The 27,252-nt window shown below is 42.0% G+C and overlaps 1 protein-coding gene across 1 annotated transcript in view; it reads left to right on the top strand.

The window, feature by feature from the left end:
* The window catches only part of LOC147736699 (lectin-like), a 121,507-nt gene extending 94,487 nt beyond the window's left edge, over nucleotides 1-27,020 (top strand). The window contains exons 3-5 of the mRNA XM_086953813.1: nucleotides 25,071-25,211; nucleotides 26,507-26,618; nucleotides 26,929-27,020. Coding sequence (XP_086809939.1) covers nucleotides 25,071-25,211; nucleotides 26,507-26,618; nucleotides 26,929-27,020 — 345 coding nt within the window. The remainder of the gene's footprint in view (nucleotides 1-25,070; nucleotides 25,212-26,506; nucleotides 26,619-26,928) is intronic.
* Nucleotides 27,021-27,252: the final 232 nt, after the last annotated feature.

Raw genomic sequence — 27,252 nt, forward strand, 5'->3', positions numbered from 1 at the left:
GGTTATTTCGTACTGCCCTCCGACCTTAACGTGCTGAGAATGGTAGCCTGTATTTTTTTTCTGGTGCCACTGATGTTAGTGACATCTTCTTGAAGCCAGATGTTGGTAGGCTCAACACACATTTCGTTGTGGTACTCTCTTGCCTGGGACCCGTGAAGTCTCAGCCAGACTCTTACTCTTGTGCGACTGCGATGTTGCTGATCCGGATCTGGATGAAACCACAGCACTGCTGGGGACAGGGCTACTTTGTGCACCAGAGAAAATGACTCCCTCTTGTTCACCTTTCACCATGATCAAATCTTCTACTCCTTCATCCCCACCAATAACAATGTGTGGAGTTCTTTGGCCACTAAGGTGCGCCTCTCACTGGATCATATGGTGTTTTTTTCAGATCTGTCCATAACATAGTTTATACCAAGCTTACCCAGACTAACACCTTGTCCACAAATGGAGCTGCTGATGCCACTTTTAATGCGGGGTAAACTGGTAGGTGGGCGTGAAGTTTGACTATTTACAGTACCTACTTCTACTGCGGTGGTTGTGCTGGATGTAGGTTGCTTCCAGAACTTTGAAAATGCAAATATGGAAGCTGGAGGTGGTGTTGATGTTATCTGTGTTGGTGATATCTGTGGCACATCCCTGACAGCAATTTGAGATGGGGTAATGTTGGTCTCCACTAGGTGCGGGACAAATGTCAATGCACCTAAGGCTTTCTGGAACCTTCCTTTTCCCTAGCCTTGTCCTGTGGTGTGTCTCACTCTCAGACTGAGGTAGTGGCTTCCAAGTGGTGCCTAGATCATCAGAAAGGGGACTTGCAGTAGAAGTTGATGGAATAATCCTCCTTTTCCTTGCTAGTGGTCTGGAAGACAATAGATCTTCTGAAAGAGTGGCTTACTCTTCTTCCTCAGTATGAAGCTCGATTTCCTGAACTGCCCCTACTTCGGGAGAAACAACTACTATTGTGGGCAGTGGTTGCAGCTGTTGTTGCCCACGTATCTGAGTTTCTTGCATTGATTGGGTACTACTTTGCATTAACAATAAGTCAATTTCAACATCACTGCTTGTTGCCGTGATGAGACTGGGTGCCTCTACGACAGACATGGGTTTGGGCCTAGGTTTGTCAGGTGGGTCTTCTGATGCAGGGGTACTGCTCCCAGTTTTGTCCCCAGACACCACTGCTGCATGCACAATTGTTTGTTTCCCAAAAAGGATCTTGGGTGGCACACCAGTCTTGGTAAGTGGCGGTTCCTTCTTCCCACTGGCAACTTTCTTAGAACTGGAGGACCTGGTACCTTTCTTTGGGGCCATCTTCTTCAGATGTCAGCAGCACGCAGTGACACAAGTTGAAGAAATGTCTGTAGTCACATGTCACATGATGTTGTGTGCAGCAGGAACTGCTGTATGGCAGTGCAATGGTTGATGACGCCTCCTACTCTTTTGTGCACCTAAAAGCAAAGAAGCATGAGGAACATCAGTGAAATGTGACATTTATTGTTTTGGTTCAATTACTACAAGTACAAACAAATATAATATATAACTTAGGGGCATATTATCAAGGGCCCTTTTGCCTCCTTTTTGGTTTTAAAAGGTGATAATGACATTGCCCTTTCTACAAGGGGATGCTAACATGTATTAGCACATGTCTGCCCCCGTTTTCCCGACGCCTTGCCTTGCAAAGTGGCCGTCATTGTGCAGTACTCCTTGTAAATTTTTGCTGATGTGCACATTGCGATATTTACAATGAGGCCCATGCATTTTTGGCAAAAACCAACGTCTGCCAATATGCTGTCTTAGATATACTTACCTTTGGGGTGGATTATGCAGATACGACCACAGGGTTGTATCAGCAAGGTTATCACTGTTTTCCATGGAACATCGCTGAAAAACCAGCAATGTTCCATGGAAAACACTGCTATTGATGGAATAATTATCGCCATTGCGCTATGCGTTGTTAATAATGCTCTAGCATGGCGATAAAGACCAGCGATAGCCGGCGATAACATATTTCGCGTTGAGTGCGTCCAGAGATAATTATCGCTGCCGCTTGGTAATATGCCCCACAGAGTGTGGTCACACGGTTTAGTGTTATTATTTATAATATTACATTATATTAACTCAGTTATTAAAAAAACATAACAGTGTAGCCATTTGTAAGACTTTGACAACAAGGGCTTTCATGGTGTACTGTGTACACTCAGGAAGGATAGGAAAGAAGTAGAACAAAAACAAAAATACAAATGTAATGCAACCTGTTTTGCATTGTGTATCACATGGGATGCAGCATTCAGGGAGCAGCACCTGGCAATGGGTGATGGAAGCAGTAAGCCAAGAGGAACAAAGGAAAGACATGTAGGCCTAAAGCAAAAGCAGCACACTAACTACCACCACAAAATGGCCACCAGCCACCTGGTCACTCATAACAAGCAGGAGGCCTGTAAAACAATTAACTGAAGCAGGCCTATTTGGCAACTATGACTTTGTCATCACATTTCAACCAGGCAAAAATAATGGAAAAGCTGATGCTGTGTCCATAATAGTTACAGAAGGGAAGAAGACATTGATGGACGAACAGAGGATCATTCCAGAAAACAAAATCATCGGAGTCATCATCAAGGAATCTTTGAAGAAAAGATCCAAAAAAATGATACTTGAGGAAATGCAAGAGTGGGTTAGAGAAGATCTGGTGAGAGATATTCACCAACAATTGCCATTGCATATGGAAGCCTTATACTTACCAACCCCAGAACTCCGACAGAAGGCATTATTTGACTGTCACAGTAGCCCCTTAGATCACCAAGGAATTCATCTAACTGAAGAATTACTAAAGAGGCAGGTTTGGTGGCCTAGTTTAGTAAAAGATGTTTTGCAATTTGTGGAAGGATGCGAGACTTGTGCATACGGAAGGTCGGCCTGACGGGCCCCTCAGGGTCTATTGCAACCCATGCCTACACCTCCTCACTCATGGCACACAATCACAATGGATTTAATTGTAGAGCAGCTTTCCAGTCAGAGGTATAACTCTATTTTAATAATTGTTGATGCCTTCTCACAGATAGCTCACTTTGTTGCCGTAAAAAGAGACCCAACTGCAAAACGGCTAGCAACACAATGCCATCAGCGTTTGGTTAAGATTCATGGAATACCTAAGATTCTGTTTAGAGACCGGGGGTCTCAATTCCTGTCTCACTATTGAAAGGCCTTTACTAAGAGATTGGGAATAGAAATTAGATATTCCACAAGCTTTCACCCACAAACTGATGAACAGACTAAAAGAACAAATCAGGAGTTAGAGAAATTCCTACGATTTTTCCTTTTAGACGAGGAAGGTGACTAGCCAGATCTCCTTTGGATGGCAGAGATTTCTTATAACAATGCAAGGAATGCTTCCACTGTGTTTTCCCCCTTTTATCTAAACTATAGGAGACACTCAAACTCTACTGTAGCATTTCAAGAAGTAACGGTGCAAGATTTAGTTCAACACTTAACAGAGGTTCATAAGTATGCAACCAGAAATTTGGTTCTTGCAAAAGAACGTTATAGACTTCATGCAGATAAAAGAAGAAGGCCTGGGTCAATTGTGCAGGTGGTAGATAAGGTTTGATTTAGCACAAAGAATCTAAGGCTCAGAGGGAACAGAAAATTTCCACCAAGCTTTGTAGGTCCATACCCTTTAGAGCAGGCAATACATCCAGTAACTTACAGACTGAAACTTCCTCCACAGGTCAAAATACATACGTTTTTTCATGTATCCCTAGTAAAAAAGGTGTCACCCTATTTAAAAGAATCAAAACCCCCAAAACCACTGTTAATTGAAGAGTAGGAAGAGTATGAAGTTCAAAAAATCTTAGATTGCAAATCTGTTCGTTGTAAGAATCACTATCTGATTGATTGGAAAGGCTATGGACCTGAAGAGAGGTCTTGTGAGGAACTATCTGACATCTATGCTCCCAGATTCATAAGGGCATTTCATCAACAGTATCTCCACAAACTCACCTCGCTCAATGTGCAGCTGTAATTGTCCGCAGTCGGGGTAGGGGGACCTGGATAGTTTGCAGGAAAACCAGGTTTGGAACCACCTGCTGCAGATCTCTCAGAGCACTCTGTGGGCAGTCAGGAACGATTGCGTAGATTGCCGATCTGGTCTCTAGCAGGCCATTGAAGGCACAAGAACAGAATTGGCTGTAAAGTGCGCTGGCAGCTTTCTGGGCCGCGCACTTCACCAACGTCTTTGTAGAGTGTGCTTATCCCACACTTCGGCTTAGGCAGTCAGGAGTTAGAGTTGTAGTAATTCAATTGGGAGTGCGCAGAAGTTTAGTTTAGGGTAATTTTTGTTTTGGTAGTGCTGGGTTAGTTAGTTAGAAAATACTTTAGGAAGTTATTACTTGGAGTTCAACACAAAAGATAGAAAAGAAAAAAATACAGAAATAGAAGAAGGCACTTACCCGGTTTTCATGTATGAATCTGATAACAAGGAAGACTCCTCATTTCTCGAACCTCAAGTATAAGCCTGTAAAAAGATAATGAAAATACGATTTAATTTAATAAAAGGCTAATACTTTTAAAGAAAAAGGCAAAGGTTAGAAAGGAATAACGTATTAGAAAAATGAATACATTTTCTAAAACACAAAGGAATAGAAGAGAAGCAAAGGCCTTAGCATAAAGGGTAAGTGAGAATATTAATATGTTTGAGAGAAGCAGAAAAAGAGAATGGTCATAGAAGTTAGTAATGGTGTGTTGTTATTTTACTTGCATTCACACAAGAAATACTAGAACAAGAGGCAGTGCCAGAAAGGCGCAGAGAGCAGGACATTGATGTGAACTACGAAAAGCAAGAAAGTCTCTTCCCTGTCCCCATCCCCTTACCGATGTTTCATATAAGTACCTTAATATAGGCCTGGGTAATATCATATACTGTCACCTACATTATCCCCATTATACTACTAAGAAACCTTTAGGATTGAACCTTTTCCTAGTTCTCTTTCTGGGTGCAGAAGGAGGGTTTCTCCTAAACAATAGAGTCCTATAACCGCATCAATAGACTCACACAGTATGAATGAATATTCATAAGGGTTCTTGAAAACCAGGTAGGGGCTACACCACCTACCCCACCATATCTATGTACAAGGTTCATCCCTTACGTCATCCTCCAATCCAACAATGGCTAACACAAGAAACAAGGGACAGATGAACAACAGATACTTTCCACATAAATTCAGCACATCTTGCTAGTATTAGGGAGTGGGAACCAAGACTTCAAGGCCGATACACTGACCAGAGACACTGCGTGCGCGCATGCAGACGCTCCAGCTGACAGCTGAACATCCCTTGCAGATTTTTTAACTCGAGACGAAGAAGGGCTCCTACATTCTCACATTTCAGGTAATGGGGCTCGACTAAAACGTAGAGGGATTCTTGGCTTCACACCTACTCACATGATAGGTACACTTAGGTACATCTAGATAAGCATAGTAGTAGTATGAGCGCTTTTTTATCATGCATTTTATATTCATGTATGTATTCATGACTATTGTAAAATGGTCGTACTGCTAACCATATATATACTGCTATTGTCTAACTGTTGTTGCAGTACATCCATTCTAAACTAGAAGAACAACTGCGCAATAAATACTTATTATAACACGGCCAACTGTTTCTTTTATGTAACTCTCTGAGACCAAATAAGTGAGCACATGTGATTGAGTGAAAAGTGGTACATTGTTCCCCAATGAGGGATCAGGGTTGTCATGTTTTAAGGATTTTTGTTTGAAAGAGAACGGAGGGTGGAAACGGGAACCGTTATTTAAACAGGTCCTGCACACCGGGCTCATAGAGAACTGTGCTGCGAGAGGGTATGCCGTTCCTAAAGTGAGAGAGGGAAAGACAGGTCTTTTTTCATGATGCCCTTACACACCCGAGAGGTGTCATGCTTCATTATTGGGCTTTGCTCTCTTCGTTGGGCTGTTATGTACGAATCTAGGACCCTAGTGTAATTGTCCTGATTCATGCCCATATATGGGTATAAATCACATGATCCTTATATAGGCATGGAAATCATATCCATATTTAGACTGAGTCCAAATACGGCATGGCTACTTCCACTAAGTTCTGACAATCCACAACAATTCAGCAGCTAGGGACTTCCCCTTGCCTGAATAATAATTTATCTAGGAAATCATGGAGTTTTCAAAGAACTGAGTCTTTGATGACGTTATTAAGTCCAATCATACGTCAAACTTATACCTTCAAGGTATAAATATGCCTACATTTGCCCAGACAAACACACAGTAGTTTGGAGCAGTTCGACTATCTACGTGCCCAATCCGCCCTGCAGCAGCAAGTGCTGAAAGAAGCCGACCCTCCAGCTGACGCACTGAGAGACGCTGTCTTTTCTCCTGCCGAGAAATCCAGCTCCAGTGTTTCCAGGCTACCCTTGCGGGTTCGCGGAACTGTAGTCCTGAGAGAGAGATACAAGATCTCCTTCATTCTAACACCAAGGTACTGAGCTGATTAAACCCTTAGAGAATTCTTGGAATAGATTCTTGGCAAAAAGAATACTAAAACTTGAGCTACACCTCACTTACTTCTTACCTCGTACTAGACCTAATTAAGGTACACCGGGGTAGGCATATTTTAGAAGCACCAGTTGAGTACTTTTAGTTATTATTTATCATTTTATGTATTTTATGCATTTTAGGTATTCTATGGTTTAGAAACCATATCATGCTATTACAATATTAATTTGTAATACTCTTTTTACTGTTCGCACTTTACTTCATGCTAAGTATTGTGACTGTAGCAGTTCATTTCTTATGCTTGAGAAAGAAGACTGTTCAATAAACACCCTTTTTATTGAAAACACCCGTCTCTCTATTTTCTCAGCACCTCTGGTGAAACGAAGCATGCACGATTGACTGAGTAAAATAGTTATCTATTGTTTCTGCGACTCTAGAGATTGATTTCTTTTTCTTGGGAAAGAAAGTTGTCATGTTTATGTGGTTGTCAGAAAGTAAGCCCCTCTTGTGAATTCGAGAAAGTTCTAGTGACCTCTGAGCTAGCTGACACTCACAATTAAGTCTAATATATTTATTAGAGACCTAGTCGACCTAAGTCCTACGTCAAATCTATAGTATATGTTAGTCCAATGCACAGAGCCTATTGGGAATATAGGAACTACACTACAGGGCCGGAGCAGCAATGCCCGACGGGCTCACCGTAAATGGGATCTTTGCCGGAGAACTTTTTGAAGAAGCTGTGAGGTGCATGCTGGTAAGAGGGCAAAGAAAGTGTGGTGCACGTGAGGTGGAACTAGGTCTGGATCAGTCCTATTCATATGCAATTTTAATGGTTTAGGTAGATTAAATTAAAAAACGAATCAACTAATTAAAAAAGAGTGGACACACTGTGAGGATATAATGTTCCTAAAGGGCTATCGCAGTGTGTAGGGTCGACATGTTTTGTGCCTTGATGCTCCTAATGAGTCGTGTGGCACTTCTTCAGGACCCACGTGGTGGCGTGGTGCACAACTAATGGACAGGCTCCTAAATTTTAGGTGGATAGCCTGACGTGGGGCCCTAATAGATCTGTACTGGGCGGTTGAAGACCTGTAGGGGTAAAGGAGAACAAGAGAGCCGGGGTTTAAGGAGGATAAAACAAAAACAACGTACAACAGAATCTTACATTAAAGGTGGCGTATGGTCATGTGCCAGTGGTAGTTTGCCTTTCCGGAAGCCGGGTGTATCAGCGGCATGCACAGTATCTACATTATCTACAGCAAATTTGGGGATGAAACAAAATCAAAATCAGTTTACGGACAGGCAACTCACCCCCGGTGCAAGGTCTACTGCCTGACGGGGATGTGACGAAGCATGTAGTTGCTCCGATCCTGAAAGGAAAAATGGTCTGTCTACGCATCATCAGAATTCACACATAACACTACACCTGTGGCTTACCAGAGGTCAGTGGTCATTGCTGGAAGGGAGGCATACTCACGGTTGGGTGGGTGGAAACTTGCTGGTCTCCTATCCTCGCTCTGTGCCCCGTGAGGAACGTACCCGGAAGCTCCATTTTTGTATAGAACACAGGTTAGGCTTGGAGCGCTAGCTGCTGCCGCCATCTTGGGAGGGGGGATGAAACTTTATTGAAGCATTGCTGTGCACAAAGGTCATGGCGCTCGTGAGGGGAGAAAATGTGAGTGCCATATGGGTAGGGAGCTGTGTGTTGCATTTTGCTGGCTGAAGGTTGCGGCTCAATGGCATTGGAGCTATGGAACGGGGTTTACTGAGGTGGAGCCCCCACTTGTTCCTTACTGAAGATTGCAACAAGGTTGTATGAGCAGTGTTGTTCAAGCATGGTATTCATAGCTTGTAACCCAATTATTCATGCGGGTATGTGTTTTCTGACCTTGGATAGGCAGGTAATGTGCTAGCGTTGCTCAGTGGCGCCCTGTGCTGGTCAGTGAGCAAAGGTAAACAAGGGGGTGTTGGTTGCCCAAGGTGGAGAAGAAGGGGTTAGCTGCTGAGTGTAGCAACGATGGTAAGGAATTTTAAAGCAGGTCACAAGGGTGCTCGTAAACCACTCTATACCTATCATGTGATAGCTAGGTGGACGGCTAGAGGGGGGCCTACTAGGCATGGGACAAGAACAGGAGCTCCCAGGTTAGTGGTTTAATACTGCCCTATGGGATGTCATCATTGAGGCCCCAAATGTGGGATGCCAGTTTGAAAACCCAGTGTTGTTCTTTTCTGAATAATGCTTCCTTGGAGATGTGTTTAGAGTGTTCCAAGATGGTCCAATAAAGGTCGTTTGGGGAATGTTGTGCTTCCGCATAGTGTGTATACAACTTAGGTGGTTGTCTTTTTACACTGGATGCTGCTCCTATGCTCCGTGATTCTTATTTTGATTGGGCGTGTCGTCATGCCAATGTATTGGCATTTGCAGGGACATGTGAGGAGATACACACAATTGCTGGTGTTACAGTTGATATGTTTGTTTTGTTTCCATATCCATGTTTCTGTCAATGTAATGGACTTGGTAGATTTTGTCAGCGGATATGCCACGCATTGACCACCGGGGAAATAGCCAGTAACTGGTGGTAAACCCCAGAGGGTGTTTGTGTGTGTAGTCTGTTGCCTTGGTCTCGTATTAATGATCAAGTCTTTGATGTTAGCAGTGCGTTTGAAAGCAAACCTGGATTTACTAAATGTTTTCTCCTCCACTTGTAGGATCTTCCAATGTTTGTTGATCACTTTTTTAAGCATATTTGATTCTGGGATAAAGGTGGTTACGCAGGTCAATACACCGGTTCTGGGTTTGACTTGGTTTTCCAGGAGCTTTTCTGTTGGTATTCTGGGCTTTTTCTGGGCATTTTTCATCTTCCTGGCAGGGTATTGTCGTTGTGCTAGATTGACACTAAGTTTAGATGACTGTCTATTGAAATTCTCTATGTTGGAGCAATTCCTCCGGAGCCGCAGGAATTGCTCATAGGGAAGATTTTCGTTAAGGGCTTTGGGATGAAAGCTCTGGTAGAGGAGAGGGCAGTGGCTGTCTGTGGGTTTTTGTAGGTGGTCGTGATTAGTCTGTTGGGTTGCTTTGTTCTCAGGAGGTCCAGAAAGGGGACTTCACAGGTGGAACTATTAGCTGTAAACGTAAGAAATAGATTCTTGCTATTGATCCAGGTTAGGAAGTCAATGATGTTGTCGTTAGTGCCTTTCCAGAAGACCAGGATGTCATCTATGTAGTGTTGCCACAGTTGGACATTATGCCTGTAGGGGTTAGTTTCAGTGAGTGTTTGTTTGCCCTCAAAGTCTAACATGTAAAGACATGCCAGGCTCGGGGCAGATGTGCTCCCCATTGATGTACCCTGTGTTTGATGAAAGAGACTGTTCTCAAATTGGAAAAAGTTCTCAGTAAGAGCGATGTGGGCGCACTCCATGATGAAACTGATAGGGGTAGGGGATGTCCATGTTCCGTTGCACAAGATGGACTCAACAACCTCTAGTGTGTTGATTTGGGGAATATTGGTTTAGAGGGGCTCTATGTCTAGTGTTAGTAGTACATCAGGTACAAGGCCCTCTTCATTAGTGGATTCAATGACTCTAAGGACATCCCTTGTGTCCTGAAAGAATGAAGGCGTGGTGTGGACCAGGGGTTGGAAGAAGTGGTCTCAAAATTTGGAAAGGGGTTCCAGAATGGACCCTATTCCCAACAATATTGGCCTCCCTGGGGGTGGGCTTACCCCTTTGTGTGTCTTTGGGAGGGTGTAGAAGTAGGGGAGTTTAGGGTTTTTTTGGATTAGGAAGTCCGCCTCATGTTTGGTAATCCTACTCTGGTTAAGGACTGCTGAGACTGTAGAACTGATCTGAGTAGTCGAACGCTTAGTTGGATCTTCGGTAAAGGGTGTGTAGTAAGGTTCGTTATGTAATTGATGTAAACATTTGTCTCTGTGGTCGGTGGTTACAATTATTACTATGGCACCCCCTTTGTCAGCCTCCTTGAGGGTGATGGTAGGAGAATTCCCCAGGGATTTGATAGCCACTGTTTCTTTTCTGGAGGTGTTCATGAAGGTGGATGTGGTGCGCTTTGCTGCTATCTCTTTCAAAACCAATTTTTCAAAGGTTGGAATTTCCGGGGGGACCATGCCTGAGTTAGGGGTGAACGTTGAGGGGTTGCAGAGTCCAGTGTCATTGGTAGTGGCTGTGGGCTCATCACTGAAGAATGCTTTCAAGCATATCTTCCGGAGGAAGTTTTGGAGCTTGCAGTCGGTGCGGAAGTCGTCGATGGTGGGTCTGGGAACAAAACCCAACCCACGTTTGAGTACGGTGGTGTCTGTTTCGGTAACCTTTTTTTCAAAGAGGTTCACTATCAGTTTTTCTTCTCCTGGTGGCTCCGTAGTTCCCGTTTTATTGGTTGGGTTTGGTCTTGCCATTGTACTTGTTTCTGTTGCTGTTGGGTCCCTCTTCTTCTCCTGCAGTGCCCCCTGCCCCAGCCTCTGCCTATAAAAGGTTGCGGTTGGAAGGGAGCAAAAAGAGGTTGAAGGCCCTGTGGGTATTGGGGGTATTGCCACACCTTTTGGCCTTGGAAGGGTCGTGGTCCTTGATAGGCTGGTGCTGGTTGATAAGCCGGTTGTCCGTACCCATACATCAGGTTGCGTTGTTGGTGGTTGGTGCCATGTGACTCAGTACTGCTACTGGATGAATAAGTGCATCTGCAAGAAATGGCACTATCATCAGATGAGTAATCTTCTCTTGCGGGGATTTAATCGTCCTTGAGTTATGGATATACCTTCTCTTTGCTGAACCGAATGATGTCTTTTTGCAGTTTCCTCACTTTTTGTTGCATAAGGTAATCCTTGTTATCATTGATTTATTTTGTTATTTCCGCAAGTTTAGCTTTGAATGCAGCATTGGTGATGGTTGCTTTTAAAGCTCCTTCTGCTATCATGATCTTTGTGATGAGTTCTTCTGCTAGGCTTTTCGCCGTTCTAATAATTAGCACCAGTAGATCTCTGGTACATTTCCATGAGACCAATGACCATTCTTCCTTGAATTGCTTGTCCTCGAGGAAGATCCTGGGTGAGTTGGTGACTATCAGACCATTGGGGGCTATGTTGGGACGAAGGTACTCTGTCATTAAGGCCCCATTCATAATGATGTTCATCAGCTGGTGCTTCTTGTTTGTTATGGTTGTACAGTCGCTGTTGGTACTAATGTTAGGAATCCCTCCATCTTGGTCGAGTAGCGATGGTGTGCGCAATATCTCCGAGACTGCATTGTTGTCGAAGGAAAGTCCTTGATTGAGCTCCATTGTATAGTAAGTAGGGGGTGTTCAGACAGGGAAAGAAATTCTGTTGTAGCGTAGGATAGGGGGTCCTGCGGGTTGGCAGGACTGGGGTTTAAAATTGGTCCCTCAGCTGAGCTGCCGTGCTAAATACTTGAAAGAGAAAGGAGGGTGGGACCTGGAGCCATTATTTAAACAGGCACATAAAATCTCTCAAGCGTAACACATAAAACTTTCCATCACAAACTACACACATACACCGACTACACAAAGGAACAAACTCTAATGCAAAGCTTTCTCTCTTTCACCACACCTAACACATATACAGCAACCCAGCAACTTCATTCCAACCAGCTCTCATTCATTGGGCAATTTAGAAGCCTACTACATGACCCACATGCTGCACCTCCGCCACTGACTCATACACCTTCCGCCCTAAACATATGCATAAGCAATGTGCCACACATCACAACTTTGCTTCTCCATGACTACTGCACAACAAGGTTACACTACAAAAACAACACAGCGCACCAACTCACTCTCAAACACCATCTCTACCACCTTCTCATGCAGATCCATCAAAATACCTTCTTAGCCTGTGGGATGAGAAACACATACAGACCAGCTACATGATTCTTATCCTCATACGGCTAATACCAACATTAAGGACATACCTGCTGAAATCCCACAAAATACTGCTCATTCTTGTATAAAACAAAGTAACACTATAACCAAAGTACATTCTTTAAACTGTCTACTAATAAATGCTTGATCGCTCTCCAAAAACAAACATCACATCTTCAGCCTTCTCACTGACACACAACCTGACCTACTCTTCATAACTGAATCATGGTTGGGAGATGACATGGCTTCAGTGTTGCATGAAGCCATTCCTATAGGCTATCAAATTATCACACATGATCATATAAGTAAACGAGGAGGTGGCCTAGCATTTGTGTTTAGACGAATATTACCAATCACTAACTGCTTTGACAAGGCTTGAATTCACCTGCTGTGCGGGGAAATTCCATGTGTGCATGATTCAGACGGCCCCCAGCTGTCCTCCGCACATGCCCACGGTGACGTTGGACGGCCGGGGGCGTCTTACACATAGAAGAGGCTAAAGCTGATGACATCTTTATAAAAGATTGTGAGGCCCTTTTCACTAGATGAAATCCTACACTCTCTTCCTCTTGTAACTTCCTGCTTCTTTACAGACCTTCACTGAGCAATTCAAAAATCACAGACACACTTCTAGACACGGTTTCAAACCTGGTAACACTACACTCCAACGTATGCATTCTGGCTAACCTCAACATTTGATTTATCAAACAGAATATGCCCCATATGGAAATAATCATCACTGGCCTAGATGCACTGTACCTGCATCACATCGTCCACAAACTGACACACATCGCTGGACACATCCTAGATGTGATTATTGCAAATACAGAACTAGTTACCTTTCAAACAATGACTCCAGTCACATGGTCAGACTGCTATTTGCTTGCTTTCCAACATAAAACACCACTAAGCAACGCACCTAAAACCACCTTACTATCATCCACCTATCGACCGTGGAACAAACTCAGTTTGAAACACTTAAAAGAACAACTAACATCCAGTACAGATCTAGACACAACAAATTCTGTTCAATTCCAATATGAGTGGTTTGAAGAAGCTTTTGATATCCCAAAAGCACTAAAAACGACACAACAGAACAAAAGAAAACAAGAACCATGGAGAAATACAGAAATGAAGGAGATAACACAACAAATTAGAAAGCTGCAACGTGCCTAGCTAAAACCAAACACCAATCAAGACAAACTTTGTCTACAGAAAATTAACAGACTATGCAAGTCAGCTATCAAAAGAGGTAAGAAAATGTACTATTTAGAGACAGAATTCAAAATGTTAAACGTGCAATAAAAACATTCTATCAAATTCTCAATGAATTTCGTAAATCAAAATGTCTTGGGCTAGGGAGCTCATCCTGTTACTCAAGATTTCACTGACAAACTGGCAAATCATTACAGGGCCAAAGAAGACATGTTGGACTCATACTTAAAGCAAAGACAAAGCACCAGTGCTAACCCTTTTCCAAAACAACAATCCAAAAATACTCTAACCCAGCCTCTCTGTTCCCTCCAACACATTCACACAATGAATTTATTGACCTGGTCAAGGCAAGCAGCCCTGCCTGCAGCCCTTCTGACCCATGTCCACTACAAACCTTCAAAATTATTGTTCTAACAACCCCAGCTGCCATACCAGTAAGAAGAATCAATTTCTTAAGTAGCAGAATATTTTGAGAAGAACTCAAAAAGTCATACAGAAGCCCATTACTGAAGAAAAGAAACTTGTACCTGCTGAACCAGCTGCAGCCGCTGCAGGTAAAAATAGGTGGGGTGGCTGTGGGGCGAGGTGAGGGGGGATTTCGACAGCAAGCCACAAGGGAAAATTAAATAAATAATTAATTTTGCTTTATGGTGGTCTTTCGAAATCCCCCCTTACCTGGCCCCACCGCCCCACATCTCTTACCTGTAGTGGCTGCGGCTGCGCTGAACCCCAACAACTACAGACAGATTACAAATCGACTTTTCCTGGGCAAACTGATAGAAAATGCCCAGTTGTCACAGTTCATTTAATAATGCTATGCTTTTAGACTTCCAAATGGGATTATGTCCAGGAAGAGGCATCAAACCTGCCCTCCTTTCCAACTTAGATAACCTTAAGAACACAGTTGACCTCAATGGGGTTGCTGCGCTACTCTTTTTGGACCTCTCGGCTGCCGTTGACACAGTTGACCATGACACTCTGTTACAAAGACTTTACGAAGCTAGAATAGAGGGGACTGCTCTAGACTGGATCACATCCTACCTTGGCAACAGAACTAATGTCACCCATATCCCCCTTTCCACTCCAAACCATACTCCACAAAAGCAGGGGTCCCTCACAGGTCTATCATCCTGCCAATGCTTTCAACATCTACATTAAGTCTTTTCCGGGACTGATCAATCAATTTCACCTCACGTGCTATAACATGCAGATGATACGCAAATACTGCTTCAACTGGAAAGCCCCAAAGACATTAGAAAGTCTCCTATTTCCAGCTGTCTCAGAGCAGTGGATCAATGAATGAGGTGGAGACATCTCAAACTGAATGCTTCCAAAATGGGAATACTCATGTGTGATGATTGGAAAAATGATGACCTGCTCTTTGCCTGAGCTGATGATCTGGGAACACAGCTTAAAGTATCAAAGGAAGTAAGAAACCTCGGAATGACCATGGACTCCAAACTATCAATTAATGCCCAAGTGGACACACTAGCAAGATCAAGCTTTGTTACTATAAAAACGGTGTGACAAATCTACTCCCATGTGGTATTTCCACACAAGGTCCAGGCTACCATCTCTCTTGTTCTGTCCACTCAAATACGTCTATAGCCTCTACCACGAATCACCTTTTACAACCATGAAAACACTACAACAGATTCAGCACTCGGCTGCCAGACTACTCTTACATTTCAATTCAATTTATAATCTTTATTCGGTTCTTAAAAAGGCACCATAAAAGCACAAATACAAAAATACACAAGCAAAATAATTTTTAAAACGGCAATAATTTTCAGTATAAAAAGGTGTAAATATTAAGAATGTCTGTCATCGAGGGATGGGCCGGGGGAGAAGATTTTTAAATGTTCGAGTCAAGTTAGGGGCCAATTTCTCTGGTGTTCCTCAATCTTGTTGCTATTCGGATAAAGTTTATCGTACAGAACAGAGTATAAGCGTCCTCCGCTTCCTGTAGGAATCTCAAGGCACATCTTGCATGTTTAAATTTTAGCTCCTTCAGAATCCCCACCAGGAACTTGCGTCTTGGCATAGTGTAAAATGGGCATAATAAAATAAAATGAAGAGTATCCTGCGGAGATTTAGAATCGCAGCCGCAGGTACCCTTCTCCTCCACTGTGTGAGTAAACCCCGAGGGCACCGCGAGTAGGTGATGTAACATGTTCAGCCTGAAACGGGTCATGAGGTAGCGGTCCTGCGCATTATACATAACCCTCAAGAAGGGTTCCATACCTTGCTTCACAGTGAGTTCATTGTAGGTGAGATTTGTGGGTTTGTGCTTCTCTATTTCAGCCCTTGATGTCTTCAGGTGTGTGAGGAAAAGTTTTTTCACCAGGACCTTACTCTCCGGGGTTAGAGAGTCAGGGGATAGAAAGAAGTTACTGCAATCGATCTCTGTTAGCGACTTCTTAACATATTTCAGCCAGGGAATGGCATGACCTTTGTCTCTTTTAAGACAGTCCTCGATGATTTGTCTTGTGAGGGCCGCCTCTGGATTTGTCCATGCTTTGACCCATGCCAGGAGAGGTTTAGTTTTAATCTTATCCTCTATAAAGGTTTCTCCTACTTCTTCGTGTATGATGTGGGCTGATACGCTCTGCGGAACTTTTAATATTCTTCTCAGGAATTTGTTCTCTTCAATTTGAAGCGGCTGTGCTTTTTTGTCCAAGAAGCCCCACACTTCTGCCCCATAACATGCCTTCGCACAGCAGATTGCTCTATATAGGTTCAATATTTGTTCCGGGGACCATTTCCCTAATCTTTGCCCGTACCCCATAATAGCTCCTGCTGATGCTGCCAGTTTTGTGGACTGCTTTTCGATCAGGGGTTTGAACGTGAGGTTGTGATCAAATAATACCCCCAAATACGTGAAGGACTTGACCTGGTCTATTTTGTGTGGCCCAATGTGATAAGTGAAAGTTCCTTTTGAGGGTTGTCCAGATGACATGATATAGGACTTTTCCAGGTTTGTTGCCAAGTCCAAGTTGTCCATGAACTTGACAAACCCGTCGATTAAATTTTGCAGTCCCAAAGGTGTTCTAGCGAGCAAAACCGCGTCATCGGCGTAGAGTAGTACGGGCACTGCACGATGACCAATTTGGGGTGAGTCTACCTTGAGTTTGAGGAGGTCCTTTTCCAATGCATTAATGTAAATAGAGAAAAGGAAGGGCGCAAGGATACATCCCTGCCTTACTCCGCTATTGCAGGTGAAGGGGTCGGTCTTTTACCCTCCTGGCTATACCTTACACTTGCTGAGGTGTTCCGGTGGAGATTTTGCAGGGTGTCAACTAGCAATTACATTTAAAGCTGCAAGACCACATCTCCCCTGCCTTGAAAGCCCTGCATTGGTTACGGGTTGCTAAAGATCCACGTTCAAGCTGCTTTTGTATTTCCCACAAAGCCATACAAGGAAAGGGCCATCTATTCATCGGGAATAAAATCATCAAACACATTCAACAAAGGAACCTCCGCTCTAGTGTGGCACCTCGCCTCAAAATCCGAACATTCAAGAAAAAAAACATGGTTGGCGCATCCTTCTCTGTTCAAGCAGGCAAACTATGGAACTCTTTACCCCCCAACATAAGATCCACGGACAACCACCTTATCTTCTGATAAATACTCACAAAATGGCTCCTCCGCACAAAACCACCATACGCAAACATAAAAATACAGCATATACATCTGTATATAAACATTTATTTGCACTATAGATATCTACCTATTTATGTGTATTGCTTTGTATAAACATGTAAAATAATTATGTTTTTAATAAATGTAGATATTCATTAGTTCAGCTTAACAAATGTACATATTACCGATAGTTACATTATTCTATGTCTTGAACATGTATATAACGGACTGCATAAATAAGTAAATATTTTATCATAAACTATTTATCTACAATTACTTCACGATTGAATAACAAACCAAACAAAAAAGCTAATTCATTAACTTAAAGTAAAACAACACTTGAAAGCCAGAGTTTATTAAGTGCACCTTTAATCTACATCTACTACCTTCCTTACTTATGTATCTATATTTATTACTTTTCTTCTAATTTAGCATATCCAATCCTTTACCCTATTTCCCAGCCTATATTGCTCTCTACCTCAACTCTCTGACTCATATTAAACCTCATTTCCAATGCACTACCCTATTTCTCACACTACACCTCTATCAATATATCCTCTACTTCCACTCTCTCATTCATCCCAAACTCCATACCACTACTATGATCCCCAAAATGGCGCTTTCTAGACTCTTCCCTCCTCCACCCCTCCTTGCATCTTGTTTTATGTCTTTTACTATTCCAATTCCTCAAAACAAGGCTTTCTAAAGCCATCCCTTTGATTCGTTCCCTTCCACATCCCTTTTACTCCTCATATTGCTATGACCTCCAAAGCAAACCAACAAACAAAAAAAACATATTTCTAAATTCTTCCCTCTTCCATCACTCTGCTATCCTTTTCAATCTAAATAACTTACTAACATATCCACCATGCAAATTAATTTCATATTTCACCATACTAATTCACCACTAATCCTCTATGGATTCTGGAGTACCGTGCTACTTGCCGAAAAAGTGCTTTGACACCTTTACTATGTTATTACAATACAATACTTCTGCACTTTTATCCTCTCCACTAAAACACAAAGGTTATTTCCCACAATTGTGATTCCCCATGTGTAGGATGGAGTCTCCTGTGCTGCATTCCGTAGAGAGGGGCAGGCGGCATTCCGGAGGTAATAGACCTTCCGGCAGTTCATTGTGTGTGTCATTATTTTAAAAAAAATGGCACAACTGCATGACACATTCATTGTCCCCTTAGTCTACCCCCCTCACAAGCTGCTTTTTGATTAACCGAGCATTTCTTCATTAGCTCCTAATGGTGAGGTCTTTAGGGTGACAACCCCTGGGAGAAAGTCTGAAAGACAGCACTTCTATTTATTTACTGGGATGGTCAAATTGCCGGCTATTTGAGGGCACTGAGTCCATTCCAGGTGTTGTTGAATTAAAGTACAGCTGCAATGCTCTTTCAATGGAGGAATGTCAGTTTTCACCACATTGATTTCTGATGCAGGCCTCCCTCACTATGTACCCATCACCTCAGGACTCCATCATCCACTTTCCTTAAAGGGACCATGTAGTGTAGAGAAAAAAAATGTTCTCCTTGCCCAGTCCTGCATTCCTAACAATGGCCAGCAAGATGGGCTTCTGAGAATGTTTGATGACCTTGGCTGGGATTTTGAGATCTATTGTGACATCCTTCACCTGAATACCAACATTTATAACCCAAAAGTTAGTTGCAGGAGCTTTTCACAGCACTCAGTTTAATTCTTTTGTGTTATGCAAGAATATATATGGTTTTAGCAATCTACAACATACACTCAAGGGCTTAAGAAGAGCACTGTAATAGAGGGCCCGATTCACAGAATGAACTTAAGACTCAATCCCAAACTTACTACTATTGGCATTCACAGAAGTTAGGGTTTTGCCTTAAGTGTGTCTTAAGACAAACTTAAGACAGACTTAAGACAGACTTAAGACAGACTTAAGTTAGGATGTTGTCTTAAGTCTGTCTTAAGTCTGTCTTAAGTTTGTCTTAAGTCTGTCTTAAGTCTGCCTTAAGTCTGTCTTAAGTCTGTCTTAACACCATCACTGCTTGAGATCTTCCCCTCCTGTGCTGAGGGTCAATGTTAATGGATGAGGTCATGACGAGCTCAGCTCGTCATGAGCACAGCTCCACTGTGTCTCATGATGAGCTGAGCTCGTCATGAGCATCAAAGGAGTTAAGTTTGTCTTAAGGCAAATTTAAGAAAAAATCCTATCTTCTGTGAATACTAAAAGTAGTAAGTTCATTCTGTGAATGGGAAAAGTAGTAAGTTCATTCTGTGAATACCAAAATAGTAGTAAGTTTAGGATTTAGTCTTAAGTTCATTCTGTGAATTGGGCTCATTGTGTTTTTCTAGCAAAAGAGCCAAGCTAAGAAACTTGATTGAGGTTTCTCAAACTTCAGGCGGAGGAATATGCACAATAGGACTGCTTCTTGGGAGTTCGTTAGTACACAGCTCATCGCAGTCAACAGCATCTCCAGAACTCTCTTCTAGTATAAAAGCAGTATAGGGCAAGGCCAAAGAATATGAAGCAAATTGGCATCAAATTAAAGACAATGAGGACATGCAGCTGCGACTCCGGGGCATGTTTTATTCATTTGGGCAAGTGTAAGTTAGGGTCAGTTCAGATTATTAAATTGAATGTACTTAACATGGGAGCCGCAGGATTCTTTACGGAGATTTTTAAATATTTTAGCCCCGTCCACATCGTGCAGAGTCTGTGCAGGATAACCCCTGGTTATGTTGGGTAGAACGGTCAGTCGGAAACAATGTGTAGTGCTGTAAGCACGCCTTAAAGTCTATACCGGTAAACCCTGTGTTATGCAGGGGGGGGCGGCCAGACAGCCATCGAGCCACCAAAGGAGCTGTGCAGCTAAATAATAGCATCCTAAGTCCAGAAGGGCCAATCCACCAGCAGTCACAGGTAGCTTTAGAGTGGTAAGAACTACCTGGCGGTTCCCTAGTCTCCAAAAAAATTGAAATGTGGGACGTGTTGAAGTGACTGAAAAAGGAACAAAGATGAGCAGGTGAAGGTTTTCAAAATACTACAATATTTGCGGTAGCACCAACATCTTCACTAGGGCCGCTTGGCTCATTAGTGAAAGTGGAAGAGTAGGGATCACTGAAATAATATCGAATGCCAAAATATCGACCTGCAAGAATATCGTGTAAAAAATATCGACTGACAAAATATTGAGTTTCTATCTACAAACAGGTAAGTACAAAAATATCGAGTTTACAATATCGTTTACAAAAATATAGTTTTAAAAAATATTGACTTTAGTAAAAACACTTTAAAATTTAATTAGTATTAAAAACTAATACTTAAGAATACTTAAATTAACTAATGATAAATAATTAATGAAAGTAAAATATAAAAAATATTTAATCATATTTCTTAAAACATATATATATAGTAACAAAATATAATTAAATAATAGCCAATATTATTAACATACAATAACAAAAGAATAAAAATTACTATTCCCACTCCAGAGAGTGCAACAGTAGGGAAAGCGTTGGATAGCGTAGGGGTTAAAATTACTATTCCAACTCCAAAGAGTGCAAAAGTAGGGAAAGCGGTGGATAGTGTACGGGTTAAAATTACTATTCCCACTCCAGTGAGTGCAACAGTAGGGAAAGCGTTGGATAGTGTAGGGGTAAAAATTACTATTCCCACTCCAAAGTGTTCAACAGTAGTGAAAGCGTTGGATAGCGTAGGGGTTAAAATTACTATTCCCACTCCAGTGGGTGCAACTGTAGGGAAAGAGTTGGATAGCGTAGGGGTTAAAATTACTATTCCGACTCCAGTGGGTGCAACAGTAGGGAACGCGTTGGATAGCGTAGGGGTTAAAATTACTATTCCCACTCCTGTGGGTGCAACAGTAGGGAAAGTGTTGGATAGCGTAGGGGTTAAAATTACTATTCCGACTCCAGTGGGTGCAACAGTATGGAAAGCGTTGGATAGCGTAGGGGTTAAAATTACTATTCCAACTCCAAAGAGTGCAAAAGTAGGGAAAGCGGTGGATAGTGTACGGGTTAAAATTACTATTCCCACTCCAGTGAGTGCAACAGTAGGGAAAGCGTTGGATAGTGTAGGGGTAAAAATTACTATTCCCACTCCAAAGTGTTCAACAGTAGTGAAAGCGTTGGATAGAGTAGGGGTTAAAATTACTATTCCCACTCCAGTGGGTGCAACTGTAGGGAAAGAGTTGGATAGCGTAGGGGTTAAAATTACTATTCCGACTCCAGTGGGTGCAACAGTAGGGAACGCGTTGGATAGCGTAGGGGTTAAAATTACTATTCCCACTCCTGTGGGTGCAACAGTAGGGAAAGTGTTGGATAGCGTAGGGGTTAAAATTACTATTCCAACTCCAAAGAGTGCAAAAGTAGGGAAAGCGGTGGATAGTGTACGGGTTAAAATTACTATTCCCACTCCAGTGAGTGCAACAGTAGGGAAAGCGTTGGATAGTGTAGGGGTAAAAATTACTATTCCCACTCCAAAGTGTTCAACAGTAGTGAAAGCGTTGGATAGCGTAGGGGTTAAAATTACTATTCCCACTCCAGTGGGTGCAACTGTAGGGAAAGAGTTGGATAGCGTAGGGGTTAAAATTACTATTCCGACTCCAGTGGGTGCAACAGTAGGGAACGCGTTGGATAGCGTAGGGGTTAAAATTACTATTCCCACTCCTGTGGGTGCAACAGTAGGGAAAGTGTTGGATAGCGTAGGGGTTAAAATTACTATTCCGACTCCAGTGGGTGCAACAGTATGGAAAGCGTTGGATAGCGTAGGGGTTAAAATTACTATTCCCACTCCAGTGGGTGCAACAGTAGGGAACGCGTTGGATAGCGTAGGGGTTAAAATTACTATTCCCACTCCAGTGGGTGCAACTGTAGGGAAAGAGTTGGATAGCGTAGGGGTTAAAATTACTATTCCGACTCCAGTGGGTGCAACAGTATGGAAAGCGTTGGATAGCGTAGGGGTAAAAATTACTATTCCCACTCCAGTGGGTGCAACAGTAGGGAAAGTGTTGGATAGCGTAGGGGTTAAAATTACTATTCCCCCTCCAGTGGGTGCAACAGTAGGGAAAGCGTTGGATAGCGTAGGGGTAAAAATGACTATTCCCACTCCAAAGAGTGCAACAGTAGGGAAAGCGTTGGATAGCGTAGGGGTTAAAATTACTATTCCCACTCCAGTGGGTGCAACAGTAGGGAAAGCGTTGGATAGCGTAGGGGTAAAAATGACTATTCCCACTCCAAAGAGTGCAACAGTAGGGAAAGCGTTGGATAGCGTAGGGGTTAAAATTACTATTCCCACTCCAGTAGGTGCAACAGTAGAGAAAGCATTGGAAAGCGTAGGGGTTAAAATTACTATTCCCACTCCAGAGAATACAACATTAGGGAAAGTAAATAATTCATATATTATTACAAAATCTACAAAAAAAATCTATTAATAATTAATTTAAAAAAAAATAACAATAATTAATTAAATTAATCATCTATTAATACTAATTAATTAAACATTAACAAATAAATATTTTGTAACTTAAACAAATATAACAATTATTTTCAAATAAATAAATTGTAATTAGTTTTATTATTTAATTAATAATTAATAATTTAATTTCCACCCTATGCCCCTATAAACCCACTACCCGCTACATAAATTAAATTAGTTACATCTACATAATTACCAATTAATCAATTAATATAAATTAATTAACAATTTTAAATTAATTAATAACAAATATACATTAATTAACAATTAATTACTATTTACTATCAATAAATAAATGTACATATTTAATTAATTATAAATAAATTACTTCCCACCCTATTCCCCTATAAACCCACAACCCGCTACAGAATTAAATTAGTTTATTTTACATAATTAACAATTAATCTATTACTCTAAATTAATTAACAATTTTATTTAAATTAATTAACAAATATAAATAATTAGCAATTAATTACTAATTACTATCAATAAATAAATTTACATATTTATTAATTATAATTAAATTACTTCCCACCCTATTCCCCTATAAACCCACAACCCGCTACAGATTAAAATTACGCAAAAATTATTAAAAAAAAATACATTAAATATAATTATTTATAACATAAATACACAATGTTCACACATATGATAACATAAAATGCACTATAAAAAATTATATATTATTAAAAATTCGATATATTGTACTATCTATATTATATACTTCGATATTTTAACTATCTATATTTTTTACAGTCGATATTACTTCACTTACCTTAAAAACGATATTTTTGTAGTCGATATTCTGTCCTGTCGATATTTTGTCCACTCGATATTAAATACACAATATTATGTCCAAACAATATTTTGGACTTGATATTATGTCTGTGCACCGAAGAGTAGATCAAAAAGCAAACCGGGCTTCGTATTGGAAGGTAACTGATTCCCGTTCAATCTTGGGTCTAATTGTACAGAAACGGAAAACACTATCACATGTTAAAGAAACACTTCCTAAAATGTGTAATGTTTATCATGTGCTTATATTTTGCTTGTGTAATTTACATCCCAAATATTTTGAAGATTCTGCATGTATGGTGGCACGTAAGGATGCACCAGATCACTGGTTTGGCCTCAGCTCGACTGCAGAACCATTTTAAGACATGGACAAAGGGGATGATTGCCCGGCACAACCTTCCAAGGGGTCTGGCCCCTGATCACCCTTCACAAGAACAATCAGCAGCTTAGTTTCACTACCAGAGTTCGTTGGGTGGGTGCTGCTTTCTCAACCCTTGACAGTGCCTTTTCAATTTCTCTTCTCTCTGCTGAGACAAATCCGGAGGTACACAATACTTTCCGATACTCATAGTGGGCCCCTCTTGTCTGAATTTAGGAATCGCCCCAACTTGTTGTTTTCTTTCTTATGCCTCCAGTTCTTAGCAACAATCCTTTGAATCAGTTGCTGTATATCTCCCATCTAATCCTGATTTCATCGTGCTCTTTAGTTCTCTTTTATGTTATTCTGGACTTCCAGTTGTGAGCTAAATGTAGAATCCTGGACTCACACTCTAGTGCTGTGAGACAACAAATAAGCTGTAGGTACAGCACATCCTGACATAAGTTGTGATACTGTCGACCACACCATCTGCTCTGCCACATTGATTTTCTTTAGGTTTATCGTTGACTGGAGGTTGAGGTGAGGCAGATGTTTTTGTTCAACTTGTCTAAACTAACAGATGGTCACTTACCTTAATGTTTCCCAAACTGTTAGCCATAGGTTTTAAAATGTTTAGAAACATAATCAAAGTTTGTAATTTTGCTGTTGCTTTTCTCCAAGAAAGTTTGGGCAATTCTGGATAGAGGTGAAGTACTTGACACCGTGCCTAGGTCATAAATTTACTATTGAACAAGGGCATAATGCCTAGAGGCAATCACATATATAGTAGAATGTCGAAAATAGTAAATAAATGCACTGATAAACTACTGAGGTAGGACCTCTCCTTCGATGTGTCTGCAAAATGGACATTTTGTCCTAAGTTTTTGTCCTGAATTGTGACCCTTTGTCCAGAATTTTTTACAGTTCTGTCCAGAATTTGCCTCCATGTCAGTTGGTCACCCTATTGCAGATAGACATGTTCCTATTGGTGTGCAGTGTTTGTGCCATGAAGCCGTGAGCATGGAACGAGCACTAGCCCCATTAGGAGTGTTCAGGGAGAGCAGTCCTGGGGCATTGCACAATAAAGCAAACAGAAGTCCTGGTCAAAGTCCTGGAATGTGCCCTTCAAATGCCCTCTGATGCTCAGTCAACACTCACCCAATCCTCGTTAAATTTCAGGTGTTCTGCCAACACCTCGCCGCAGGATCACACCTGGCGTCAGCACACAGTAAAGAGGACATGGAGTTCCTGAAGAGCTTCGCCTTCTCACTCTCAGGCGTTCATAGTGCTAACTGGATTGGGGCATCGGACATTTACAAGGTACTGTGCTCCATTACATGGTCTTAAATGGTTGCAAGTGCAAAAACTACAAACAGGGCATGGCTTTGGGAGTTCAGGTAGAAACATGGTCTGGTAAAGGAAAGTTTCCCAACCACTTCTCACCTTCCTCCAAAACAAATTCAAATGTGACATGATCGCTTAGAGTCAGGTCAGGGAGACTAGCTATCAGTAGTGCATCAGGTGCAGTGACACCCAGGTCTAGAGGCTTTAAGGGCCAAAGAGGTCTCAAATATGGTTCTGTTTCACTGCTCTACAAATTGACAGGAAGTCTCAATTGTCTTGCCTGGACAAAGCACATGGCAGCCCAACTGCGACGCTTTTGAACCTGTTGTAAAAAGTGGGTGCAAAAGTCCTGGCCAAGCAATTTCCATCCAAGTTTTGCAAGTGATTTTACAGAACTGGCAGCCTGCACCCGGTCAGTGGAAGTGGGGTGAGCTAATCCCCAATAAAAGGGGGAGGAAGGGAGACTGTACCCTATCACTGCAAGTAGGGTAAGTAGAGCCCCAATAAGAGACAGGGTAGGAGCGGCTGTATCCCATCAATGCAAATGAGGTGGTCTTAGGCCACACAAGAGGTGGGGGCAGCACACCATCAATGCAAGTGGGATGAGCTGAGGCCCAACAAGAGGAGGGAGGCTGCACCCCATCAATGCAATGGGCTTGAGCTGAGGCCCAACAAGAGGAGGGAGGCTGCACCCCATCAATGCAATGGGCTTGAGCTGAGGTCCAACAAGCGTCAGGGGGCTGCATACCATCAGTACAAGTGGCATTACCTGTGGCCCAACAAGATGCAGGAGAGAGGCTGCACCCCATCACTGGAATTGGGATGAGCTGAGGCCCAACAAGCGGCAGGGGGCTGCATGCCATCAGTACAAGTGGGGCAAGCTGAGACCCAACAACAGGTGGGGAAGGGGGTCTACACCCCAGCAATGCAAGTTGAGTGAGCTGAGGCCCTACAAGATGCAAGGGCTGGGGGTTATATTTTGTTGTAACTTGTAAAATTTAACTTCAATTTGAAATGAATTGGAAACATTAAAAAAGCAAGTAGATACTCTGGCATAGGGTACCTTCACTTTAAGTTTTCCATTCCTATCACTGGTTTAAGGTCTATGTTTAAAAGAGTAAAATGCCATCTTTAGCTGGTTTTCCCAATGTTGTCCCCAGCATTGACATACTATCCTGCATTATATTATTCTACTTTACAGCCCACAATTGAGGTGAGCCATCGGGCCAGAAGCTATAGCTCTTTGACAGCAATGGCTCTCTTTCTTTCAGAACAAACACTTTGTGTGGACGGATGGGAGTCCCATGAAATTCAAGAACTGGCACCCAGATGAGCCCTTCAGCTCAGGGGGGAAGGAACACTGTGTATGCACCAACTATAAAGGTATGTATTTGTCTCCCACATTCAAATCCTCTTTCCTGTAAGTCTTTAATTTGTTTTCACAAAACCAGTTCAGTACCTCACACCCATGTCGTAAATATATATTTCTCCTTTTATTTAAAATATTCATGGACATTTGTTGGACTTGACCCTTATTCAAAAGCATTTCCTGAAAAGCATGACTGCAGCTCCTCTATCTTTCACTAAGTGACAGAATTTCTGGAAGAAGTTGTGATTTGCTCCTGAACTGATCATTACATATTTGTAATGAGTACAATACAGAGGCTGAATGTTTTTGCTTCTTCTCTTGTAGGCCCAGGGCTCTGGGGGGAAGTGAGGTGTGACAGCAATCTCGCCTTCATCTGTAAAGCCCCCAACACTCATCAGGACAAGTCCTTATGTTAGAAGAGATTGTAAAGATGTGGAGCAACCAATGGGATCCGTTCTAAAGAGATGGAAGCACAGACGCCAGGAATAGGCTGGGAGGAACCCTCAGGGCTTTGTTCTTGAATGGCACTTGACATAAAAATAAATAGGTCACTTTGTTCACCCATGATGTGTGTTCTAAACTCTCACAGCTTAAAATACAATCTTTACCTTCCCTGGCCACAAAATTGGGATTTGTTCAATTCTGTCA

This window comes from Lissotriton vulgaris, chromosome 1_2, assembly GCF_964263255.1.
Source record: "Lissotriton vulgaris chromosome 1_2, aLisVul1.2, whole genome shotgun sequence".
Lineage (NCBI taxonomy): Eukaryota > Metazoa > Chordata > Amphibia > Caudata > Salamandridae > Lissotriton > Lissotriton vulgaris.